Consider the following 15,839-nt stretch of genomic DNA (forward strand, 5'->3'; position numbering starts at 1 on the left):
ATTGATTTTAGATACGAGTTTTCGCAGTGTAGGATTTTTTAATGTACATGGAAGTTGGCTGCTTTTCAATAACCAAAGTGCGGTAAAGCAACTGTTGTTTATAAATATTTCATATATTCTATTTAAAATTTTATATCCAAACTCTAAAAGACATAATATTTTACATTACTCAATACATAATTTTAATTAAGCACTTTCACCATGCCAGATTCTCCAAAGCTATAAACTGCATGCAATTTTACTAGATTGTGTTTTGTATATATTTTAACAAAAAAGTCCTACTAAATACTACCCTGTGTAAGCAAGTGAACCCGCGCGTGCGGACAAACTCAAATCTCACGGAGTCACAATAGCCAACAAACAAGGCATGTAAACAATTGTAATTGTGCAAAAAAAGAGGCAAATAAAGTGTACAGTGGCGGAGGGACGCAATAAATTCGTGAATAAAAATTTAAATGTATTTAGTGTGTGCCAAAGTGAACAGCGTCGCATCGTCTTAGAGAATGTGAAAAATCAATAAATTAGTAAAAGAAGTATATAACATAGCTACAGTAAAAATAATTAATTTAATTTTACTAGCCAACAATAACTGTGTATGTATTCGCGTGAGTTTTATTGTGCAAATATTAATGGCAATAAAAAGGACGCGGATGTATCGATGAATTAAGGTGAGTTTTAAAATTATAAAATAAGCGAAAATAGTTTATAACATAATGAAGCAGGCTGTCTTTCTGCATAGTTACAGCAAAAATAGTTTATACTCAATGCTACATGTGCATACATATATACTTTTAAGAATATAATTGTATATAACTAATATATGCAAGTATGAGAAGTAACTCTTTGGATTTTTGTGCAAAATTATTCTATCTTACGATTATTGCTTCAATTTTGTGCTTTGCTGGTTTAACTTGCTGTTTTTGCTATATTTTGCTACACACAGATTTACTTGCAATTATACATATATGTATGTATGTACATGCACGCCTCCTGCCGTGCCTTGCACTTGGCTACGACTCTTTCGTTAGGTTGTTTTTTGATCTTCATGCAGCGGGTACAGTGAATAAGTTCCTTTGCTAGTTTTCGCTGTATTCATTGCATTTAGTTTCTATGTTTTTCCACATAAACTCCTCTTTAACGGCATTGTCTTGTGCTGTTGTGCTATTTTTATTGTGCATAGCTTGTTTTTAATTTTTTCCTGTCCCTTACCTTATTCGTGGTTATTGCTATTACTAGTTTTACTATATACTTTTCAAAAGCGAAGCGTGTGCCTGCGATTTGAGCTTCTAAACAGGAAAAATAATAATGTGCAACATTTTGTGACAAATTTACCCATAATCTGTTAATGAAAATCAAAGCAAGAAGAGATAAAAATTTGTATACTATATTGTATTTTAAATTAGAAATAAGTGAAAATAAAATAAAATAGTTTTTTTTTTCAATATAACGACAGGAAGTGCTGAAGTTGACGAGCCGGCGCTTGATAATTTTTGTTTGTTCCTATCATTGTGGAGGACATTGCGGTAATTCTCTATACACAAGGAAAAGGTGGATTCTACTATAATAAAAAATAAATCCCACCCTCCCATATTATTGCTAATTTTAGAAACGTCAAAATGCCCTTCGTGCTTCGTTCGCTATTGCGTTTTGTCAGCAATGTGACATGATTTTGGTAAAGTTAAGAAGCATTGACTCCCCAGCTAGCGATATTCAACTGTATACATATTCCGCCGAAGGCTTCCTTACCTAAAAGTAGCATACATAAGTATATATGTATGTATGTACGTTAATTTATTCACTTCTCGAATCGTTGCTGGTTTTTTTGCAACATGTTTTTTGTTCATCGTCTTCGCATTGGTATTTACAAATTTTCTTTCCCTCTGCGTGACATAGCAAAAGTGAATGTTGCACTACGTATACATGGCTTTCCTGCATCACACCTTCGCCTTTCTTTTGTCATTATTTTATATAGTGTGTTTTTTGATTTTATACTGCGAAGCGCGCACATATGTATGTATCTTTCCTCAAACAACCCACTTAATGGCGCGTTTTTGTTTCAGTAAAAATAATAATGAGCCACACTTGTAGGCCTAAATTAGTATTTTACATACATATTTTAAAATCCATTTTATTAATGTCTTAAAATCATCCCTCCAATGGTATATATACATATACATATGTATGTATGTATGTATATATGTATATGCACCGCGCTACTTTCTATTAGTGTATGCAATATTTTGTTTAAATCCTTGACAAGGTTACCAAGTTAGCCGCCGTGCAATAGGGTCGAACAAAATGTGCTAGAATACATATTTTGGATGTAATAAAAAACTTACAATAACTAATTAAATTTTGTATTTTTTATATGGATTATTACGCTTGAAAAATTTTTAAAATTAAAAACTAAAAAGTCTTAAAGTATTAAAAAAAAATAAATTTGTATTTTTTTTCAATTTGTTGTCTTTTTTATTAAATAAAAATTAAAATTATGTAAATTTTTACATTCTATTTTATATACTTATGTACATATGTATGTATCACCCTATTAACGTTGTGGCAATCAAAAGTTTTGTTTATTTATAAATCCTCTCTTTCTTTCTTTCTTGTGCTTGCTCCTGACTTTTGGTTTTGCGCTCTCTGGGTAATCGCATTTGTTTATTTTTGTTGAAAATCCATTTCTTTTTGCTTTTATTTTTGTTTCCTGTTTCGGTACATTTCATCCACCAGATATCATCATCATCCTTTCTTGCTCTTAGCCTTAATGTGTGTTTGTATATTTTTGTATGCACATACATACATATGTATGTATATATGTATGTATTTAAAATTCTGGTTTTGTTAACATTTATATGTATGCAGGTACATTTTCACATCCATACATATCAATTTAAATTTTATAAATTTTGCGCCAACATTTTTTGTATATTTGAAAAGCTGTTATTTCACTTAACAGCGATGTTGTCAAATTAGAACGTAAGGAGTGGGCGGAGTGTGGATAGTTAGCTACATATCTTCTTCTTGAATAATTTTTATTCTGCTCTAAGCATAGATAAATTATTTGTAGAGGTTAATGTCGCAGAGGTTTCTATTAGTTCACAACTAAGTAGATAGAATTTTGGTTAATCGAAACAAGATCAACCAAAAGGCACACAAGGCAGACGGGTTAAATATAGAAATCAAATTTCAAAAGGACAGTTTCTTAGCAGTGCTTGGTTGGAAGTTTAATTATTATATACAATTTCTTATTTCTTTTTATATATCAGTACACATAAACGAAATGAAATGAAATGAAATAACTTTCTTGCTATTCTATTTTTCTAAAAAATAGTATTGATTTCTTTAACTTGCTTCCTATACATGTGAATACTTATATGCCATAGTATATATGTACATACATACATAGCTTCATAAGTAGCTACGCAAAAATACATAATTATTTTTATAGTTAGTGCCGCCACTGCGACTTTTTGCGTCCCCTTTTTTGTGGTTGTTGCAAACTTTATATTGACTTTTTTTTATAACTTCTCTCTCAATGCCTTTCGCGAGCGCAAGACGCAATACAAAAAAATTATTTAAATTTTTTCTCAGGCAAATTTACTTGCTATCTCTTTCGTTTTGTGTCTCGCTAATTCCTGCTGCACAAAATGCACATGTATAGCTAGTAGATAGTTTTTGTATATATTTTTAAATAGCTTATGCTTGCCTACACCTTTGAAGAAAATTATTATTTTTCATTGTGCGCCATATTGTACATTTATTTATGTCTTCGCCTGCAATGTTGTTTAACCACCATTAAACATTTTCCCATTCCAAAGCGCTCTCCTCCTTGGAACATTAAACATTATACTTATTAATGTATGCGTGCGCTCTCACTACGCTCTATGGTTTACTCATCAATTTGTTATACCCGGTCGCGTCAGTCCTGCTGCATATTGTTTCTTGATGTTTTTTTTTACAAAATTGTATTTGTTAATGTTCTTTGGTGTTGTCTCTCAGCAATGTCTCGGTTATGCTGCCACATGTGTGCGCCGCGCCTGTTCTCTCGTTGGTAGCTGGTTAACAGGCAGGCTGTGTCGGTTTGCCTGCCTGCCTGCTTTCCTTTTTATTTTTCCTTAAAATATTACTTTATTTTTATTGTTTTTGCTCTTTGCTGTTGAAAAAATGCTAAAGTACAGTGTTCGAAATTTTGCGCTACACTTTAGTAATTGTAGTTTCCATTGTTGTTTTTGTTGTTATAATTGCTGTTGCCACTGTGCGGTGTAGTGTTGCTGCTGCCGACGCTGCCTCAGTCACTGTTGTTAAACTTCTGCTTGTATATAGTTGTTTGTTGCTGCTGCTACTTTTATTTTATTACTTTTTCAATTTCAGTATTTCTTTGTCTTTTGGCCTTTTCTGTTAAATGCAAAAAAGGAATTCCTACTTGCGCACGGATTTTTCAATAAATTTGCTGCAAAAGTTTCTGTCTTAAGAATGTGAAAAATAAGAAATTTTCATACAAAAAGGTGTGTGTTGTTTGGTTTTCAACAAAAATATGCTATTCAATATTTTATTCACAAATTTTGAATTGGTGTACTATATGTTTGTATGGTGTGGGTTAAATATAGTGAATTTTCAGTAACTAATTTTGGATGCTTCTTTGTCCTTGGTGTGCTCGCATTTTAGTGTGCAAAGTGTATGCGTATGCATGTGTAGTAAGTGAAGTTAAAGCAATATTTGGCGGTTGTAGAAAAACGCTCATACTTAAGTGAAAAAAAAAACAAATTGTATTAAAATTGGGAATATTATAAATCTAAAAAACAAAAATAAATAGTTTTGATTAGCTAATTATAATATGCAGTAATATACATAAAATTTGATTAAAAAACTTACATCTGTCATATAAATTGTATTAAAATTTTAATAAAAACTAAAGCGAAATAGAAACATAATATTTGGTGATCCTTGAAAAAGCAACTTCATTTCATTTTCCAATATTTTCTGTACACGTAATATTTTTTATTTATTAATTATAAGTGCAAGTTAATGATGTTAATTAATGGTTGAAAATCATAAAAAATTGACACGCTTATAAAATCCAGATTAGTCATAAAAATGAGTGAAACAGTTGCTTGTTGGTGTAAGTAAAATTTTTGTAGTTTTTCCAAACTTTCACCAAAAATATATTAAACGCTGGTTTCAATACAATTCTCAATCGTATTTAAGAAGTTAAAACGCGGCTAAACGATACCCGTCGGTTATGGATTACTTGTTATGCGATTTTTAAGGAAATTTTAATTAAAGTTGCGCAAATAGCGTGTATTACATTATGGGAAAATTTATTAGTATTTTTGTTATAAATAAATTTTGTGGTTTTCTCTTTTTAGTCAACGCTTAGAAATATTAGCGCTTCCGTAAGGCTCCGTACAGAGTTTAGACTTCCCTACAGCCAAAAACACGGCACTTCTAATTGAAAACGTGATATATTAATATACATATAAACGAGTTTTACGTGGAACCATCAATTTCTTACGGCAACAGAATTATTTCACCTCCAGCTAACGAAAGCCTGTACCTGACTCTGAACGCTTGGTTTGTCTACCAACGGCACCGCCACAATGAACGCGTCTCAGCGTCAGGAGTTTTGTGTGCGCTGGAACAGCCATTTGGGTAGTATCGGCGCCGCATTTCCTCAACTGTTGGCCGGTCAGCGTTTTGTTGATGTGACCTTGGCATGTGAGGGGCATCAAGTGCATTGTCATCGGCTCGTCTTGGCCGCATGTTCATCCTATTTTGATAGCATCTTGGCTGAGAATCCTTGTAAGCATCCAGTCATCATATTACCCAGTGAAATAAAGCTGTGGGAGATCCAGGCGCTCGTCGACTTTATGTACAAAGGTGAGGTGAATGTCACACAAGCCGGTTTACCGCAACTACTGCGCTGTGCCGAACAGTTGCGCATTCGCGGTCTTTATGGCTCCGATGCCGCATTGAATTTGAATCAGCTGAAAGCGCTTACGAATAAAGCGGCTGCAGCAGCTGCTGCCGCGACGCAACAACAACAGGCGGATGGCATTGAGACCGACACAGATACCGCTACCAATTCGACGACAACAACGACAGCAACAGCAGCTAGCGCACTACAGCAGTTACATGCTGGTGGCGGAATGTCAGCGGCTATGATGGCCCAAGAGCTGCAACAACAACAGCAGCAGCAACAAAAGTATCAGCAACAACCGACATTTATGATTAAAAAGGAGCCTATACAACAGGATATGGAACATGAACAACAAATGGAACAGCTGCAGCAGCAACAACTACTACAACAACAAAGCAACGGCAGCCTCGCGCACAGCGCCATGCAACAAAATCACCTTGAACACCAGCAACAGCTCGTGCATCAGCAACAGCTACAGCTACAGGCACAACAACAACAACAACGTGTACCGCAAGCAACATTAGCTCATGTGGCCAATGCTGCAGCGGCCATGGCTGCCGCCAGCGCAGCGACAAATTCGAATGCCAACAGCGAGGATGACGATTCGGGCGATGATTCCAATTCCAATCAGGCTTACGAAGAACACAATAAATATAGAATGCAGCAAAAAGTAACAGCCAATAATATGAAAGCGACACAAGCGGCCGCTGCCGCTGGTACGCATTTGGACTCCACCATAGAAGATGATCACAACTATGTGGCCGCACACGATGAGGATAGCAGCTACTGCGCCAGCGCGGACACTGAACACGAAAGCTCAGCCAATGCATCATTACTCAACATGCTGGCGGCGCAGGCGAACAGCGGTGCTGCTAATACCGCTGAAATGTCCGGTTCTCTAAAACGTGTGCGCCGCTCCGAGGCATCACTGGCTCAAGCAGCAAAGTGCGTTTCAAAAGGACAAACCTTCCAAACGGTCAGCAACATGTTTAACATACCAGTTTCGACAATACGCTTCTACATGGCGCGTAAGGGTATATTGCCACGTCGTAAGCGCGGACGTGGCGCCTCATCAGCGGTGAGTAGCGTGACCGCCGGTAGCGGCGGCATAATGACGGCCACGGCAGCAGCAACTATGGCGCAAGCGTTATCGCAAATGAAGCGTGCCGAAAGTCCGAGTGGCTTTCCAGCTCATCAGTTGGTGAGTGGCGCCAGTGTTGGCGGCAAGGCGCACATTTAATTCAACGCAGCAACGAAGATAAGTAGCGAGCGACACATGTTAAACTTGTAAAGTTTAGCAGTAAGCGTTCAAAAGCTCTCAACGGTTACGAGTGAGATTACAACTACAACTACACATACACTTAAGCGCCGTACGGTGAAAAAAAAAAACACAAAAAATACTCTTAAGCTAAGTATGTATGTGTAAGGAAATATACCGCAAACGCCAATTTACTTAAATAATTATATTATATAAATTAAAATTTAATTATTCTTAAAGTTTCTACGTAAGTCATTCTTGCACGTTAAGTTGTACAAAGTATTGTTTTAATTTCCTACATTCATGGTTAGTAGCTACTTGTGTACATATATATAATTTTTTAAAATTTCATAAATGTCATACTATACACTGTTTACTGTTCGTATTTGTTGTGCTGCGCGCAAAATGTTTCAAAAAGTTTTATTTTTTATGCCTTGCATTATTATTCAACAAAAATTCAAAGCAGCTGTATCACATTTTACGTGAAGCTTTTGAGTCATGGGCTGAGCAACAAAATATACATACATACATTCAAGAACATTTTCTATTTAAAAAAAATGTCAAATATGCATTTTATACTAATACAACTGTATGATCCAACGCAATTAATTTTATAATTGCTTAGTTATTTTTTTTATTAATTTTGTTTTTCAAAAAAACAACAATTAATTTTTTATTTGCGTTATTTATTAAACTTTTTTTGTGTATTTTTTTTTTAATATATGTACATTTAAAAAAATGTTTTCATGCTGTAAATATTTATATTTAGTAGTAAGTTTATAATTTTAATGCACAAACGATAAAATGATTGCATTTTTAATTTAGTACTACTTAAAGCTAGCTGACTATAGAATTAAGTTAATAGTTTTAAGCTTCAACTAAATTACTGTTGACGAAGCGTTCGATGTGTTAGTGCAAAAAAAAAAATGTATTTTAATTTGTTTTAAAAAATGTACGTAAAATTTCATTTATGACATCCAAATTTGTTCGAGGAATTTTTGCTAAAAAAAAATATTTTTGTTATTTAGGACATATAAAAGAATGTATGAAAAAATAAAAATAATATGTTTAAATTTTTTTTTTAATTTCTGCTAATTTTACTAAAAATTTTTGCAAAAAATAAACACAATGTAAAAATAAAAATTATATTTATAATACTTTATTATGTTCATTGATTTTGTTTATTGATTTGCGAAATTAGACTTTTTTAATTAAAAAATATTTATCAAATCCATTTGCTTCCACTAGCACATGTACGCTTCATTACAGATAGCTATCATATGCTTCGGTTCCATGGGTTTCCTATATTAAGTATGACACTTACTATATTTACAAATACAGATGTATATAACATACATATGTATATATTATATATGTATATGCATATATAATAGATAAGCAAAAAGGTCTGCGCAAAAATCTCTACACAAAGTACACAATGCAGAGCAGAGTTGAAAATGAAAAAAAAAATTATTTGCAATGTAAAAAAGTAAACGAACCAATTCAGTTTATTATATAAAACATTAAAAAAAATTCAATGTAGGAGGAAGTAAAGGAATCAAATCGGTTTATGCGAAAATTGATCGAAGCATAAATTCATAAAACCTCACAAACAAATCTTAAATTGTTGTTGTTTTGAATGACAACCAAAAACCAGTTGATCAATCGGGTTGCAATGATTATGGAGAGAATTTGAACATTTAATGGTGATTTCAAAGAATATTAAAACTAAAAAATCTTTTTCCTAAGCTACGATGTTCTGAAATTTTCAATATTTTGCTTTGCTTAATACGATTTTAAACACATGCTGCTTTCATGTGTTTTTTTTTTTTTGTATATTTTTATATAAGCTAACAATCATTATGAGTAAGTTTTAAATACTCCAAATAATAAATAGTATTATTTTCCAATAAACTACGAACGAAAGAAACCGTGGTTCAGTATTAGAAATAAGATTACGTATTAAGTGTGAAATTTTAGATTTAGTCGAAAAAACATAAACATTTTGGAAAAATCAAAGCATGTATTACATTTTTTCGTATTTTTAATTCATTTTTTTTTTACTACTCGGCACATTTAGTTTATCGATTGCAACTTATTCTTAATACAATAGTTAAAGAAGTTTATTTTTTTCGGGAATATAAATATCAATAATATAAATTGCCATATAACTGTTAAAACCGAACTGATTTTTTATATACCTGCAGTAATTTGCATTAAATGATTTAAAAACTTCTTAGTCATCAGAAATGCTTTAATACATAGTTATTAGTTTATGTTTTACAAACATATGTATCTCTCAAGTCAATCAGATTTATGCTGAAACAATTTTATATTTCAATTCTATTGTGAAATAGCCTAAAAGTATGCAAAAAAAATAATATTGACATACCTTGAAAGTTACATACATATACCTCGTTAATATTTGTTTTTCTAATAACCAAAAAATAATAATTTATATTAAATAAAATTACCTGAAAGATGGGTTTATACAGTTTAATAAAATAAAATGACGCTCGATCACCGATCTTGCTGGAAAATCTACAAACAATTCCTGTAAAATGAAAATAAATATTGAAAAAGTAAATAAAGACATTTTTAGTTGCTATACTCAAACACCAGTATTAACAAAAGTAAACAAGTTGGAAATGTTAAAGAGATATGATATTTTTCGAAATTTGACGCTATTAAGTGGAGTAAAACTTTTTTTTAAATTTGAGATTTAGCTAAAACATAATTAGCAATTATTTTGTTTCATTTATTATTAAAAGTAAGAATTGTAAAGAAATCGTTATTGATAAAAATATATAATATACATCCATACATATGAACATGTAGGCATAGTAGAGTGTGTTAAATAGCTGTAAGGATATAATTTTTTTAAATAAGTGCATTCTGAAAAGCTGTAGTAGAAATCTTACTATAGCATGAAATTTAATAAAATATAAATATGTACATATATAATATAAATGCAGCAATTTATTTATAAATAAATACGCTATTGAAAAATATTGTAAAATACTTACAAATGTGAGATATTTTAATATTTAGAAGTGTAAACAAAATAATGTGTATAATAAAAAGAAATGCAATAATGAACATGTTTGAAATGTCGCAAAAAATTCAATATTTATAAACGTAAGTATGAAAATTAATTTTTTTTTATAAAATATATATGTATGTATATATGCTGTAAAAATACAAAAATTATAACACCATTATTATTTTTTATTTTAAAGTTAATATACATAATAAGTTCTTTAAAGTAAAAAATGTGAATACAAAATTTAACAAAACAAAATAAATATTAATTGCAACACTGCCACACTATTAACTATTTTTCCACCCTTAAAATTGTAAACAAATAAACAGCTGGTGTGTTACACTGCCTTGTAGCAATACGCTAGAAAATTAACTTACAACAGATTTTCTTAAATATATAATAAAAAAGATTGCTGTTAATTTGGCTGCAATGTTACGAAATGTGCATCGCTGCAATCAGCACCTAATACATATAGAATGGAGCTCGAAGGGATGTGCCCTTATTTCAACCGCTTGTGGAGGCGTTACCTATGCAAAGGCTGATAACATCAAGTTTCAGAGTAAGATTATAAGTAAACTTGTTGGTCATCGTATATCAGGAAGCAAAAAACGTTGGTATCCCAGTAATGACGTAAATACTTCGAATTCAACTAGACAGCGTAACGCTGAGATGTTTAACAGTGCGCATATAACCAAATCCACTAGTAGTGGCGGTGGCAAAAATACAACACGTCGCATGGTAGTATTGAATAAATTGTTTATGAAACATATAACCGATCTCTTGGCAACTGGAGAAGCCTCAGAGTCTATATTAGGACGTGGTTTACAAGTGACACGCGTAAAGATCTCACCAGATTTCGCATACATTAACGTGTATTGGTTAGCTGGTGGCGAGCCGTTAGCAGATGCACAACTCGAAATGGAATTGCAACGTTGTAGTGGGCGTTTACGCCATGAATTGTCACAATTAATGTTAATGAGTGAAGTTCCACGCATTAAATTTGCTCGTGAGAAAAAATTGTCCAATATCGCACAAGTAGAAGGGTTGTTACGCACAATTGATTTTGGCCCGCTAGAAGAAACAGCTGAAGGAAGTACAGAAGCTGTAGGTGAACATGTGCAACACAATTTGGTGGCTAATCTGATGCAACGTGAATTTTATGGCAAAAATGACATAACCGTAGCAAATGAAAATAAGAGTGACAACGAAGAGGAATTTCCTGAAATGCGACATGATGTACTTGGCCTAGATCATCAGCATATCATGTCCAAAATATTGACAAAAATGCGTAAATCGCAACATGCTTGGGAACAGCATGCACGAAAAGATAACGCCCTTGTTAGTACCAACGAAGCAGGTAATGCTGCGGAATCACTTGAGCAAATTCAACAACAGCTTACTCGAGCGGCGGAAAACTCAACAAACTTTGAAAAGTTTCTGGCTAAAAGACGTGAACGTAAAAGTACGCCAGAGCGTAAAAGACATGATCGTGCATCTGAGTGGGTAGATGAAAGTGCTGAACAAGCTGCTTTGGAAGCAGCTGCTGCCACTGTGCTCACACCTGCGCAACGAAGGCTAATGGAGTCAGAAGATTATTTATTTGAAGATCAAGACGATAAACGTAATCCAAATGAGAAATAGAAATTGTGCAAATTGAAACAAGTTAGTAATTGCAATAACTTATTCAAGTCGTTTAATAAAATAAATTTATTTTAGTTTAAAATTCTTTGAAATCATTTATTTATAATTATTTTTTTTATATTTTAAAAATTAAACCTCATAATAGCTGAAAAGAAATAGTAAAACGGTATATTGATCGTATTGACCTCGTTGAGTAGCTGACCGACACACTTTCCTAAAATAAACAAAAAAAAAATATATTAGTATACTTTATAGGTAAAAACTGAAGCATTTTTTTTAAATTTTTTTTTAATCAGATAAAAACTTATGCAACATCAACGTTTATTCTCAGTCGAAAGATGGTGAAAGTTTTATTCATCATAGAGTTAAAAAATGTAATTTTGTATCAAATTCACATTTTTTGAGCATATGTATGAAGATACGGTGTTTTTTACTCACCTAAAATAATAGCTATTGGTTTTGTTGCTCCAGAGAATAGTCATATGTTTGCAGCAAGCGGTATTAATCCAGATTTCCTTCAACGATTTGTTTGTTGACATATATATCTATATACTATGCTTGAAATTAAATTTTCAAAAATCCCTCAATCCTAAAAACTTTACCAACCACCAATTCTGTTAATGACCCTATCATCTATCATTTTAAATAAAAGCAGTAATTTAAACGTGTAAAACTTTACTTTCTTTTATTTCATAGAAATAAAATTCAACTATGTTGTATAGGTTGTCAGTTTGTAATTATCCTTACAAAAAACACAATTGTGCTTTCTACAAGGAAATCTACATTCATTTTAAACCCTCCCGTGCTGACGTTGTTGACCGAAGCTTGAGCAGTAACCTGTAAGAGATAAAAATCCAATTAGCAATTACGTACGCATTAATGTATGCATAAAATATTTTGTTGTTTATTTAATCAGTAGAAAACTTATGTGACATCAACGTTTGTTCTCAGTCGAAAGATGGTGAAGTTTAATTCATCACAGTAATGCCGAAATAATGGCAATAATTTAGCAATGACTCACCCAGAAGTTTTGCACGTTTTTTGTTGTACTAGCGATTGCCAGTGGACCCCGTTAAAAAGAATGAATAGCTTATTCGAAGAGACCGAAGCCCATGTCGTCGTCCTCGGACTCAGATTCTTCCTTCTTCTCCTCTTTCTTGGCTTCCTTCTTGTCGCCACCAGCATCAGCAGCACCACCAGCTGGAGCAGCTGCAGCAGCAGCGGCACCACCAGCAGGCATGGACGAGAGTTTCTCGCGACCCTGGGCAATCAATTCTTCAACGGACTTGCCGTTCAATTCCTTAACAACCTTGGTGAGGCGTTCGGAGTCAACTTCAATACCGACCGAGCTGAGGATCTTCTCGATATCGGCATTTTTGGGGTTTTCGGAACCGCCAAGAACAGCCAACAAGTATGCAGCCACGTAACGCATTCTATAAGCAAATATCAAGAAATAATTTAGAAGAACACATCAAAGAGAAACCAATTGCGTACATCGCAAAAGTTTCCGCGCACACAACAACATATCAGCTACATATCAACAACTGATGTTTAACTTCGAAGGAAATGCAACATTTTTATCTTATAAAATCTTCAACATCTTGCACATATGTAAAACAATAACATATAAATATTATGCACTGTTAGTTGTGTTCGCGTTAGCTTTAATTTTTTTCCAATAAACTTACTTTTAAGTCCTTTTTTTCGACACGAAACGTGTACAGCACAAGAAAATACAACTTTCGTTTAAAAACTTTAGAACGAAAAGAACTCTGTCAGCTAGTTGACATTTACAGGATACTTCCGCCTCTTCGCCACTGCACAGTAACTTGTGCTATTACTACATATTAGAGTTGCATTTCATTTACATTTAGTTGTCAAAATAAGTGAAATAAATAAAATTAATTTAAAATAATTATAATTATATTGTATTTACATATGTTTTGCAGCAATTGCTTTAGTAATAAATATCATAGTTATATTTTAGGGATAATTTTGTTTAAAATTTTCATAAAAATATTTATTGGATACATTCAGTTAAAAAATGCGATAATCTATTACTATTATTATTATAAGTTTATAAATTATTGAATCTTATAAGAATTGCTCTATAATGGGGCATAGAACTTTGAATATATTAAAAAATAATAATATATTTAAAGGTCTGTTGCAAAATTCTGACAAATGTAATTAATGAATATATAAAAAAGGGATTTAGTAAAAGTAAATATGCTATATAAATTTTATATTGTTTATAAAGAAATTAAAAAAAAACTGATAACAATAAAACTAATATTTTTTTCGAAACTGATTGGCAAAGCCATCAAATTTATAAGCTCAGTGGTAGCATTCTTTTTTCAGGTTAGCTTAGTTGCTATTTTTCTGCACCACCGTTGGTGTTTCTAAAAATTTTCTGTATAAAAGATTTAATAATTTCACAGTAATTGTAGAGAAAATAAATACGTTTTAAGAGCAGAAGCATTTTGCATAAAACAAGTTATTGTGACGTGACGTGTACTAGCATTTTGAATTTATACATTCCAATTAGATAAACACAGCAAAATACATAGAAAACGGTAAATGACGAGTCACAAAAATTTTAACTAAAAAATAGGAGATTAGAGTTATTGCACATAGTAATGGTGTGAATTGGCCGTGAAATTGGTTGATAATCATATGTATGCATGTATGTGTGAAAATATTAATGAACTTCTTTGATTAAAGAAAGTAAAATGCAGTTTTAGAAAAGACGCTGCGGTGTGCTGAGGTAGGAAAAACATTGTTCGATAGCCGAACTGCCATTATGAATCAGCGTCAGATAGCAGTGAAATAGTAATTAGCAGCTGGATTCGCTTTAATTCTACTCGTGTACGTAACTTGCGTGTTTTGCAATTTTCTAGCGCTTTTCCTTATAAAATGCATCTGTTTTGGTGTATTTATGACACTTGTTTGTTGGATTGTTTCTTTTTTTGTTGCGTTGAATTTTTTTTTTACGATTTTTGACAGTTGGAATTATTTGTTTTGTATCTTCGTGTCATTTATTTATTTATCTGCCTTGTGTTGCTTTCTCTTGAATTACTCCTTGCCAACCTCTTCGTTAAAATTGTCAAAACAAGAAGAAGCAGCTGTAAAAGCAGAATTAACGGATGAAAAAGAATGGTAACGTAAAAGCAATTGAAAGCAAGGAACGAAAAATCGAAATCAGTCGAGGGCGAATCAAAATCGTGATAGATACCAAAGAAGTGGATGTGAGGAAAGAACGTATAATTTTTTCTCCAATAATTCCATACAGTGCTGAAAATTTTTCAAACTAATGAAATAAAATAAAATTAATAGAAAAATAATCGAAAAATTCTTGAAATAGCATTCAAGTTTTATAAAGTACGTGGTGACAAATAGTGTAGATATCAGACAAAAAAGTGGTTTAGAAAAAGTGGGCGCAGTACATAAAATCGTAATCGCTAGTGCAGTGTATGCGAAAATTTCTGGACACCACAAAGTGATGTCTTGGAATTAACGAAATCGTAATCGTGTTAATATTAAAATAGTTTTTATAGGTATAACAAACGAATTAAGATAGAAAAAAATAAGAGTTACAACAAACGAATAACCCACAAACGTAGTCGCGCAGTTATCAGTGGCCGTAAGGCAGCCACTTTTCGAGTAAGGGCAGAGGCCCAAGCAGTACAACTACCAGCAAAATGGAGCAACTAATTCCAATTGTTAATAAGCTACAAGATGCATTCACGCAATTGGGCGTGCATATGCAGCTTGATTTGCCACAGATCGCTGTCGTAGGCGGTCAATCGGCCGGAAAGAGTTCGGTGTTGGAAAATTTCGTTGGCAAGTAAGTGTACACCAAAAGATAACATTAACTTACTTATATGTATATATGTATGAACGTATATACTATATGAAGATATGACATATTGTATTTGAATAATCAATGAATTTGGCTGTGCTCCATGGGTCGCATGTGG

At 32.6% G+C, this 15,839-nt stretch overlaps 4 protein-coding genes, 1 long non-coding RNA gene and 2 other non-coding genes across 13 annotated transcripts in view; 3 read left to right on the plus strand and 4 right to left on the minus strand.

Moving 5' to 3' along the window:
• The first annotated feature begins 341 nt into the window (after window positions 1-341).
• On the plus strand, window positions 342-9,757 carry LOC126758289 (protein bric-a-brac 2). Of its 6 annotated transcripts, XM_050472508.1 has the most exons (3): window positions 3,579-4,315; window positions 4,372-4,505; window positions 5,367-9,757. In XM_050472508.1, exon 3 carries the CDS (start codon window positions 5,598-5,600, stop codon window positions 7,155-7,157), a length of 1,560 nt encoding a protein of 519 aa, XP_050328465.1. In that variant the 5' UTR covers window positions 3,579-4,315; window positions 4,372-4,505; window positions 5,367-5,597; the 3' UTR covers window positions 7,158-9,757. The 6 variants fall into 6 exon arrangements, with proteins under 6 accessions (XP_050328463.1, XP_050328467.1, XP_050328468.1 ...); XM_050472506.1 differs by lacking the exons at window positions 3,579-4,315; window positions 4,372-4,505 and adding an exon at window positions 342-668; XM_050472510.1 differs by lacking the exons at window positions 3,579-4,315; window positions 4,372-4,505 and adding an exon at window positions 1,136-1,548.
• LOC126758290 (uncharacterized) lies at window positions 1,375-2,044 on the minus strand. Its single transcript, XR_007666839.1, has 2 exons — window positions 1,800-2,044; window positions 1,375-1,746 (listed from the first exon to the last, which is right to left on the minus strand). It is a non-coding gene; the product is annotated as an uncharacterized LOC126758290 (long non-coding RNA).
• A 796-nt stretch (window positions 9,758-10,553) lies between the features above and the next one.
• Window positions 10,554-11,941, plus strand: LOC126758472 (uncharacterized). The gene has a single exon (XM_050472742.1). It carries the CDS (start codon window positions 10,648-10,650, stop codon window positions 11,857-11,859), a length of 1,212 nt encoding a protein of 403 aa, XP_050328699.1. The 5' UTR covers window positions 10,554-10,647; the 3' UTR covers window positions 11,860-11,941.
• A 202-nt stretch (window positions 11,942-12,143) lies between these two features.
• LOC126760844 (small nucleolar RNA Me28S-Am982) lies at window positions 12,144-12,225 on the minus strand. Its single transcript, XR_007667264.1, has one exon. It is a non-coding gene; the product is annotated as a small nucleolar RNA Me28S-Am982 (small nucleolar RNA).
• Window positions 12,226-12,517: 292 nt separating this feature from the next.
• On the minus strand, window positions 12,518-13,666 carry LOC126758473 (60S acidic ribosomal protein P2). Its single transcript, XM_050472743.1, has 3 exons — window positions 13,548-13,666; window positions 12,881-13,292; window positions 12,518-12,696 (listed from the first exon to the last, which is right to left on the minus strand). Exon 2 carries the CDS (start codon window positions 13,289-13,291, stop codon window positions 12,950-12,952), a length of 342 nt encoding a protein of 113 aa, XP_050328700.1. The 5' UTR covers window position 13,292; window positions 13,548-13,666; the 3' UTR covers window positions 12,518-12,696; window positions 12,881-12,949.
• Window positions 12,764-12,844, minus strand: LOC126760845 (small nucleolar RNA Me28S-Am982). Its single transcript, XR_007667265.1, has one exon. It is a non-coding gene; the product is annotated as a small nucleolar RNA Me28S-Am982 (small nucleolar RNA).
• Window positions 13,667-15,068: 1,402 nt separating the features above from the next.
• The window catches only part of LOC126760032 (dynamin), a 42,860-nt gene continuing 42,089 nt past the window's right edge, over window positions 15,069-15,839 (plus strand). Inside the window, exon 1 of one of the 2 annotated variants that reach the window (XM_050475367.1) lies at window positions 15,069-15,706. In XM_050475367.1, coding sequence (XP_050331324.1) covers window positions 15,561-15,706 — 146 coding nt within the window. In that variant the 5' untranslated portion in view covers window positions 15,069-15,560. The remainder of the gene's footprint in view (window positions 15,707-15,839) is intronic. The other variant, XM_050475366.1, reaches the window with a different exon arrangement.

The sequence above is a fragment of the Bactrocera neohumeralis genome, chromosome 5, assembly GCF_024586455.1.
Source record: "Bactrocera neohumeralis isolate Rockhampton chromosome 5, APGP_CSIRO_Bneo_wtdbg2-racon-allhic-juicebox.fasta_v2, whole genome shotgun sequence".
Lineage (NCBI taxonomy): Eukaryota > Metazoa > Arthropoda > Insecta > Diptera > Tephritidae > Bactrocera > Bactrocera neohumeralis.